Raw genomic sequence first — 9,706 nt, 5'->3', positions numbered from 1 at the left:
AAGTACGCCGTCATCGTCATCTTGCTTACTAAATATTGCTGAGTGAAAGGCCCGCCACATGCTCATTAATTCCGTCCCCTTTTACAAAATACAGGTGCGTCTTAATACATTAGAATTTGGTGGAAAACATTTCAAGAGTTCAATTCAAAGTTAAACTAATATGTTGTGTAAATAGACTGAAATGTCATGGTTTTGTTTTTAATGTCTTACAGTAACCCCTAAATTCATCAGCTCAATAAAACGATAGGAATTGCCCTTCTCAAAAGTTTAAGTACATTTCTCTTGATATTTGAGTTTTCCTTTTTGAATTGAACTACTAAAATGACATTCTCTAAGCTCAAAATCATTCAGATGAATCTAAATGTCAAATTAGTTTGAAACAAAAGTTAACTGTTTAATTACAGAGCAAGAAACAAGGCAATGTGGGCAACATATCTGCTGTTTTGGTTCACAACGGAGTTCAAATAGTTCAGTAGTTTACTTTAAATAATCTGGCATGTGAATGGGAAAAGGGATAGGATAGTTGCCTTGGGCTGATGACTTACCTGTCGATTAATTGGGCCACTATTTGAGGAAATGGCATTATTTGAGGAAATGGCTAAAAACTTGCTACAAATTTCTGTACCACACAACTACTGTATAACAATAAGCATTAAACATGACACGAGCCATTGTGTGAACTGAAACCAAATAAACACAAACTGCTGGCCTTTATTTTATTTTTCCATCAAGATATTCCAATAAAAACATTCATATGGACCAGAATAAGCATCTATAGAATATGCTACACATTGTTTCTATGTCAACCAATTTGACATTTTCCACCACAGCAAAATCTACAATCATGATTGTACAAGCAAAACGGCAAGTAAAAAAGCCAAACAAAGAAAACAAGTTTTTCTGTAAGAGTAGAAAGTGTATCATCAATACGTATATATATAGCTTAAAAAAAAACTGCGGCATCAAATTTGATTATGCCAGAATATGAAATAGTCGTAGGAGTTCCACTTCAAATGCAGCTGACATTAAATATTTTATTTAGTGTCAATTCCTGATATGCTGCTGTTTAAAATGTGCAAGTTTCTGAGAGTTCAATAAAAGTCAGTTCCATCAGTAGTGTGGGAAGAACACAACCGTTCCATGTAAACAAACCATGTAGGAGACGATAAATGATGAAAACACAATTTCATTTAAAGGCAAAAACGTATTACTTATTTGTTGGAATGTAAAACTTTTTTTCTGGAAATGTACGTTCAAGAAATTATCGCTACGTGAACTGGAATGTGAGTTTGTCAGAAGGGAAATAATTCCAGAAGACAGCGTAATAAGCATGCCAGGCCTCTAGTTGGCGATGTAGAAACAACTACACACTTGATTTTATCCACCTATTAAATTGATTGTGCTAGTCTTGAATGTGTAAGGACAACTGTTTAGTGTGGTCCACCATGTTTTTTTTGTACTTTGCAAGTAGGCATCTATTCCGCTTTGAGGCTCTAAAAATGAAATAACGTGAACAAACTGACCATTTTTTTAAGTCATGAAAATAGACACGCATCCCCCACCGCCCCCTTTCATGCATCAGAGCCATAACGGAAAACATTTATCTGCCATTGCCTTTTTACACAGAACCCAACCATATGTGTTATTGTGTGGTTTCACACATCAACACAGCATCGTGCATTCAGATAATTTAATGATGTGGCGTACAAAAATAGTTGTCGAGAAGGAGAATAGTGTGTCATCCCGCCTTTCTAGCATTTTTGTCTCTGTCAGGCTCTGATGCTCCCTCTGAAAGTGCAAAATTTGCCCATTTCCGGACATTTATACAGAACAGCGACATGGGGGGGGGGGAGCGGGGGGGGGGGGGGATCCTGTCTGTATTAAAGGGGCTTAAAAGTGTGTGAATGTACGTGATGGTTAACTGGTCCCAAGCGATCCTCGCCTGTTCAGGCTCTGAGTACTGGAGCTGAGTCCTCGATGGTCCATCAGGCTGCGCGACTGAGCCACAAAAGCAAAAGGCAAAATGGCGTCAAAGCTCGTGAGTTCACGACTTCCCGTTTGGACGCCGTTTGCTCACCTGACGGCCGTCCTGACCTTCTCCGCCGCAGACGTTCAGCATGTTGAGTGAGTTGGCTCTTTTCATCCTGAAAACAAAAAGTCACACAACAACCTCCAACACAACACCAAGGATGCTTACAAATATTTCATTCATGACAAACGTAATTTTACCCAGCATTCCTCGGGGTGGCTTCCTCCACGTCGACACCCTTGAGTTTGCGCACCAGTTTCTCGCTGCTTCGCCGTATGGACTCTCGCAGTTTGGTGAAGGAACCGCTTCGCCTCAGTGGGCCGTCCTGTTGCCCGGAATGTTCGTCGCTGCACGGCCAGCTGGGCCGGACATCGCCTGGATGACATAAGAGGGCGAAGAAAAAAATGGGATATTATGACGACCCTTGCATTAAAAATAAATACAAAGGAAAAGAATACAATAGATTGTACGGGAAAAATACTAAAATATTGCATGAAAAATGCTTAAATATTTAAAAGTTACAAAAAAAATCAATGCTACAAAAAAGTATGAACAAAAATTACAAATACAGTTGACCACCGTAATTCTTAAGCAATAGTGCTGGCCTGCGAAGATTTGCAAATAATTGACACCCAGTCAACTGCATTAAAAAGAAGAAGAAAAGTTTCTCACGAAAATCTAACCAAAAAAGATATACTATACAGTAGTGTTTAATTGTAAAAATAAATAAATAAAATAGGTGAATCTGCAGGTGAGTATGCGAGGGTCCACTGCATACACATACATTTAAAAAAATTATACAAAAAAATACAAGTATTAGACGAAAAATTCTTTTTTTAAAAGTACAATTATTGTACTGTACTAGTACTAACAAAAATACATACAGTATTACGACACAAACATTAGAGAATACAAAACTTTATCCCCAAAATACAAAACTATTACTATAGAAAAAAAATGTTAAGACACTAAACCAAAAAATGACAAAAAAAATGTAACACTATAAAAAAATACAAATATTGAAAAAAGTAAAAGAGAAAAATTACACAAATATTATGAAACATAAAATACAGAAATATTTGACCAAAAGTACAAATCTTGTAAGTGAAAAATACAAAACCAAAAGAAATTGTATATTATATTATAATATTAACTATTAAATCTAAAATACAGATTTTTGGGGTAAAAAACAAAATATAGTATATTAAAAAAACAAACTAAATATTGGACAAACATATTAGAAAACAATGAGACCAAACACGATGAAAAATAGACAACTACTACAAAATTGATGAAAATGTCATTCATTATTTAGGATTTTGTGTCCTTTTTCCGTTCCGACATTTTGTTGCACTGGTTGTCATGGTAACGTTTGGGTTTACCTTCCACAGATCCAAACTCCTTCTCGTGCGCTCTGGTGAGGATCTCCTTGTAGAGCGCTTCTGCTTGGCGGTACTTGCCCTGCTTGAGGTAACAGGAGGCCTAACGGGCAGAAGGGGAAGATGAGGGGCTGCGGTTGCACGACCACATGGCTTCGGGCTCACCAGGTTGTTTTTGGTCTTGGCCACGTTGGCATCGTCGGGTCCAAGCTTGCTCTGGTAGATGTGCAGCGCTCGCTCGTAGTAGCGCTCCACCTCCTGGTACTTGCCCTGGTTCTGACACAGCAGCGCCAAGTTGTTCAGCTGCTTGGCCACGTCGGGGTGTTCCGTGCCCAACACCTGCAAAACCACCAAAGGTACAAATGGTGCCATTAACGCATGATTTTAGACATTCATTCCGGCAAGGGTTTTTTTCCCCTACAAAAATGTCTTTTTGCACTGCTTACACTAATAAGGACAACAAAAATACATATTAGGGTGCAAATTAAAATATTACAATATTTTAACATTTATTCTAAAATATTTGAAAATAATAAATAAAATTCAAAATTAAGACATAAAAATCAAAAAAATAATAATTAAATACTAAATTACTAGATTTTTTTTTAAATAAATGCTGGATGAAAAAAATATGAAGGCGAAAAACAAAATATTACAAAATGAAATAACAAATTAAAATGAAAATACCAGTAGATGAAAAACAGGGAAATTCTGAAATATTACAAGAAAAATATACAAAATATTATGGGAAAAACAAAGTCTTATAAAAGTAAAAAAACAAAACAAAAAAAAACATATATATATATATATATATACATATATATATATATATATATATTTAAACATTTGAAGATAATACAAAATCTTAAGCCATAAACAAAAAGGGAAGAAAATCAATGAAAATTATTACTATATACGATAATATCTACAAATCGGGAGATTTCATTTTAAGGTCTTTGTTTGGTGGGACTTAAGCTCAACTTTTTTCTCACCTTCTCTCGGATCTGCAGCGCTCGCTTGCACAGCGGCTCGGCCTCCGTGTATTTGCCTCGCTTCCCGTAGAGCACAGCCAGGTTGTTGAGCGTGGCCGCCACCTACAAACAAACACGTACACAAAGTGTGTGTCACAAGTTGTTACATCAGGGAGGGGGCCATCATTTTTCATCACTGCTACTCAGGGGCCACATAGGGCCACACACTTCCTAACTAGATGTAGTAGTAGTAGTAGTGCAAGAACTCATTTCATGCATTTTTTTTTTTTTTTTACAAAAATCAACTCAGTCGAAATGTTCATATTATTGAGGTAATATGTTTGTCCTGAATGTCATTCCAAATCCCCCCAAAAATATGAGGCCCACTGATGTTGCAGTATACGGCAGTATAAGACCAAGACAAGTGCAACAAAGCCATGTCTGCCATCTAGTGGTCAATGGCGAAATTACAACTTGAAATTACAGTCAATGCATATTCAAAGTTTGGCCCCAGCAAATTCACAAATTGTTTTTATATTTTGCTGTTGTTTTTTCCCCTCATTTACCCCCAGTTTTTCATGGAAAATATTGAACGTTTATCAATGTTTGTTTTGAAATTTTTTGGGGGTATTGTTAAAAAAATATATATATATTATTTTTTATTTTTAACAATATTATTTTTTAATTACATTCCTGTGTTCCAGTCTGTGTGTGTTTATGTCCAACTTACAGCTGGGTGGTCCAGTCCCAGTGTTTTCTCCCTGATGGTCAGCGCGTCATTTAGCAGGTTGGCAGCTTCTTTGTATTTGTTTTGGTCTCTAAACACACACACAAAAAAACAAACATTTTTTAACACCTTTTTATTTGAAACATCAAAGATGAGTCAGTAAAATAAGTTTAGATGGAATTCAAATGACATTGGTGTTCAAGTGGCGTGAGGAATGTTGTGTTGCCATAGTAACCGGCCTCACCTGTACACCAGCGCCAGAATGTTCAACATGGTGGCCACGTCCGGGTGGGTGTGGCCCGACGACTTCTCCAAGTCTTCTAAGGCCTGGAAAGTGTTTTGAGTTTCAGTCACATGATCTCAAGCGATTTTGAGTCGTCAGCGGTCACCTGTTTACAAAGGGGCACGGCGACCTCGTATCGTCCCTGCGAGGCGTACTGGATGACGAGGTTATGGAGCGTCCGGAGGCGAGCGGGGATCTCGTAGCCACCTTGTTGGGCCGCCGCCGCTGCACTACTGTGGTGGTGCTGCGACGGCGACACTGACACACACACACACACACACACACACACATGCACGTGTTCAAATCATTTCCACTATTCGGTTTGATTGGCGTGCGTGAGTGTTACTTTGTGATGACTCCTCATCCTCGGCAGGGAAAAGGTCATCCAGAGACTCTTTGTTGGAAGATGTGTTCTTGTCATCCTGGAAATATTAGACAAAAAATGGCCAAATGTACAAAAATTAGGAAATAAAATTGGTGGAGAATACACAAGCATCAAAAAGTAACCAAAATACTACATGCAAAATTTGACATAATACTAAAAATATGAACCAAAAAAGCGACTATTACGACATGTTAATGTGTTCAATCAAAATACAAAAAATTGCAAACATCAGCTTTTACTTTGGAAAACAATGATCAGCCTTTGTGCCAGTCTTCTGACATGTTAAGGGCCAAACCAGTAATTTAATCCTAAACTGTTGATTTGAAATAATGTCCTGCTGTTTTTTAATAGAGAGGGAATTCCAAAAATGTTTTTATCTGGGTTATCGATGAATTGACAACATAATCAACAGATTAATTGATTATTAAAATAGCCATTAGCTGCAGCCTTAATACACAAATATATTAAATGTAAAAAAAAACATCAAGAAAAATATATTTTTGAAAATGTAAAAAAAAAAAAATGGGGGTAAAAAACCAATACAACATTAATACAAGACCAAACATGAAAAAAATATTACATGAAAATAAACATCTTTTGTTTTTGTTTGAAACATTATCATTAAAAAAAACTGCTTATTAAAATGATGTGAAAATTGGAAATGGTAAAATTAAATATTTTGCAAGTTTACAACAAAAAGTTTTTTGTTTTTTTTTAAGAAAACCAACATATTATCGAAAAAATATTTGGGAAAAAAATAAGCGTAACAATAAAAATAGCAGATGTAAACATTGAATCATTTTGGACGAAAAGTTGAAACAAACTTAATTAGAAAAAAATATGAGGGGAATTTTTTTTTAAATATTAGGAAAATACACAAATATTAGAGAAAAAATATTAGGTAAAACAAAAACATTTTTCTTTTTTGTTCATTAGTTTTCTGTTGTTGCACACAAGAGAGAAATTGTTACATAGGTGAATTTTTACAGTCAAATCTCCCTTTTAAAATGTTTCCAACCGTCTGCTCGCAAGTGGACTGCATTTTGGGTGTGCTTTCTCACCGGCGGCGCCGCCTCCTCCTGGTCGTACTTGCGTATGGAGGCCATGAACTGCAGATGTTTATTGTGCTCCTCCAGCGTCACCACGTCCTGCTCTCGCTCCTGCAGACGCTGCTGGGCCCCCGCCAGCTCGTCGCGCAGCCACTGGTTCTCCTGGCACAGGCGGCGCACCTGAAACCCACGCAAAAAAATAAATAAAAATGGCATCAACCTCCTCTTGTTCCTCCTCGCAGCCGCGCCCTCCAGTCTCACCTGAGCTCGCAGCTTCTGCTTCTCGGCCTCCAGAGAACCCAAATGAGCCGAAAGCGCCATCATCACCTGATGGCAGAAAACATGAAAGCACGCACGTACTATCTGAATCATCTCATACTTTTCCGTTATTGTTTCGTTTGCTTTTTGCGTCGGACTCGACCTGCGCTTCGCTGAGTCCAAGCTCAATCCTCTCCAGCGACTGTCGTATGATGCCGCTCTTCTCGCGCTCCACGCTCCCGCCGCCGCCGCTCTCCACCACCGCCATTTGGGGGCTCTGGGCCGCCCCCTGCAGGTTCTCCAGCAGGCTGCGGTTCTCCCCTCGGAGCGCCTCCAGCCCGGCGATCACCTGCTGCGTGCTGCACAGGATCTCCTCCGCCGACAACATGGCTGCACCTCCTCGCCAGCTACAAAAAGAAAATAGCGCAGTTACTATCAAATGAAAACATGTATTATCCAATAAATTTCTTTTATAGACCCTTAAAACATTTATTGTCATTGTTGAGCTATCCTATTCATACCAGGTCTATAAACATGCAGTCAAAACATTATTAGTCTAACTTGACATAATTGGTATTATTTAATGGCTGTCCAAAGTCCAGCTATTTACTTCCTGTAGTACGTTTTTTTATTGCCCGCAGCATGCAATAACATTCAAAACAGGGTAAAAAGAAAATGTTAAAGGTTAAAGCTTAAGGGATACCACACTTTTTTTTTTACCCAGAAAAGTTGAATGATGAAAGATGACACGTAAAAAATAAAAGATAAGAAAAAGAAAATGCTACAACAAGATGTAACACTATTTTCCTTTTGACATTTTTATCAACATGTTGAATGTTAGAAAAGCTCAATTTTGTTTTGTTTATACTAAAAATTCTAACTTTTTTTTTTCATTCATTCATTTAACTTATTTCTTTTTAAAGGTTAGGGTTAGCAAAAAGACTTACGAGATATTATATTACTTTATTATGTGAAAATTACACACTATTTTTTGCTTTAAAAATCAATTTTGGTAATAAATTTATTAAAAACTAACAACTGAGAAAGCTGAATGCCACATTTTATTTATTTTATTTTGTGAAATGTTGATACATATTTTTTAATGAAAAAAAAGTTGACTATTGCTACTTCGCTAGAGATCACACAATGCTTTTTACATGAAGAAGAGTCAAAATATGCTATCATCCATCCATTTTTTAACCACTTATTCTTTTTTTTTTTAATGTCATGTGTCATTTAAAACATAAACAACGTTGAAGTTAACATTTAACACGTTTTTTTTTTTTTTTAGAGAACGTTGACACTTTTTTTATGAAAAAAAAAACATGGAACAATTTTTCACATTATTTTTAATGGATTTAGTTTATTATTGGTATCGCATTAGTTTTTAAATTGTAAAAACACACACATTAATACTACTTGTAGCAAAACTGATAAAAAAAACTTTTTTTTCTGACCTACATTGAAATGCTTACGTTGACTTGTATATTTTCTTTGAACATTCAGTATTTACACGTCCAATGACATCATACTAAAACAACAAAACTCTCCTTTTACTGTCGTCCATTCACGCCACGTAAAAAAAGGCCCGCAAGCAATAATTACAATTCAGACCCAAATCTCCCAACCTTGACACTTGGAGTCGTTTATGGGCCAAACAAAGTGAAGTTTGCGATAGAATCGGCAACATATGTTAACATTTGCGAACTCGCAACAGAGGTAAAGAAACACAAAGACGCAGGTTCATTTCCACTCCCACTAAAAGTTATTTTTAGCCTACCTGCTAAGTCCACACACCGCCGGGATCTCGTCTGTTTTATCGCCCTGCGAGCGGGTGCTGTTTTTACATTTACGGCGACTATTATTTATGATTTGTGGGACATTTTCACCCGGTTTATGTGATGCTGAGAAGCTTGTTGGTGTTAAAAAGTAATAAAAATGTCAATGATCCACCTGCTGCCTCCTCGACTCGCTGTCATCGCCTTGCAGACACTAGTAGCAATCGTGCTAACACCAGCTGGCACCGGTTTCCGCTCACGAATATGACGTCAAAAAGTAAAGGCCATGACAACACGCCACAACACTAGAAAATAAGGCCGTAATTAAAATGTTTCACTTTATAAAAGTATGATATCTTTGCAACTAAGTACCATATATATTATATAAAATAAAAAATGTAAATTGACCAATACACGTTAGGTAATATATCTTATTATGGAAGCAAAAGCCATTGACTTCCTGTAGTTCTCTTTTTGCTTTGCGATTGAGGAGCTTACCTGATCCCCTTTTTTCCCAGCATCCACCGCAGCTAAACGACGTCACCTGGACGCTGTTGTTTTCCAATATCACAAGTGTGAAAGGATTTAAATAATTTTTTTATTAACTTTAAGTTTGAACCCTCAATGAAAAAACTTTTAAGACATGTTTTATTTGTAAATGGGATATCCAACCTTGACGAATTTGAGTGGGATAAGCGTTACAAACCTTCGCTTAATTTGGGCTAAGTTTAATATTCATTTTGTTGAATTTGCAAATCAACGACCGAATTTTGTTATGTTTAAAATATTGCTTGAATTTTATGTGAATGGCTTAACTTTTTCTTTGAACCCAAAGCCGTTCGGGCTA

General features: G+C 36.9%; 1 protein-coding gene across 2 annotated transcripts; it reads right to left on the bottom strand.

Moving 5' to 3' along the window:
• Nucleotides 1–702: 702 nt before the first annotated feature.
• klc3 (kinesin light chain 3) lies at nucleotides 703–9,084 on the bottom strand. 2 transcript variants are annotated; one of them, XM_077565931.1, is made up of 14 exons: nucleotides 9,035–9,084; nucleotides 7,245–7,488; nucleotides 7,085–7,150; nucleotides 6,836–7,003; nucleotides 5,736–5,811; nucleotides 5,496–5,647; nucleotides 5,351–5,433; nucleotides 5,110–5,197; nucleotides 4,401–4,502; nucleotides 3,574–3,747; nucleotides 3,412–3,511; nucleotides 2,230–2,404; nucleotides 2,078–2,144; nucleotides 703–1,998 (listed from the first exon to the last, which is right to left on the bottom strand). In XM_077565931.1, exons 1-14 carry the CDS (start codon nucleotides 9,058–9,060, stop codon nucleotides 1,918–1,920), a joined length of 1,602 nt encoding a protein of 533 aa, XP_077422057.1. In that variant the 5' UTR covers nucleotides 9,061–9,084; the 3' UTR covers nucleotides 703–1,917. The 2 variants fall into 2 exon arrangements, with proteins under 2 accessions (XP_077422057.1, XP_077422058.1); XM_077565932.1 differs by having other exon boundaries at nucleotides 8,862–9,073.
• Nucleotides 9,085–9,706: the final 622 nt, after the last annotated feature.

This window comes from Vanacampus margaritifer, chromosome 5 (assembly GCF_051991255.1).
Source record: "Vanacampus margaritifer isolate UIUO_Vmar chromosome 5, RoL_Vmar_1.0, whole genome shotgun sequence".
Taxonomy (NCBI): Eukaryota; Metazoa; Chordata; class Actinopteri; order Syngnathiformes; family Syngnathidae; genus Vanacampus; species Vanacampus margaritifer.
The sequence above is the reverse complement of the archived record's forward strand: the minus strand, read 5'-3'. Positions and strand labels throughout refer to the sequence as shown.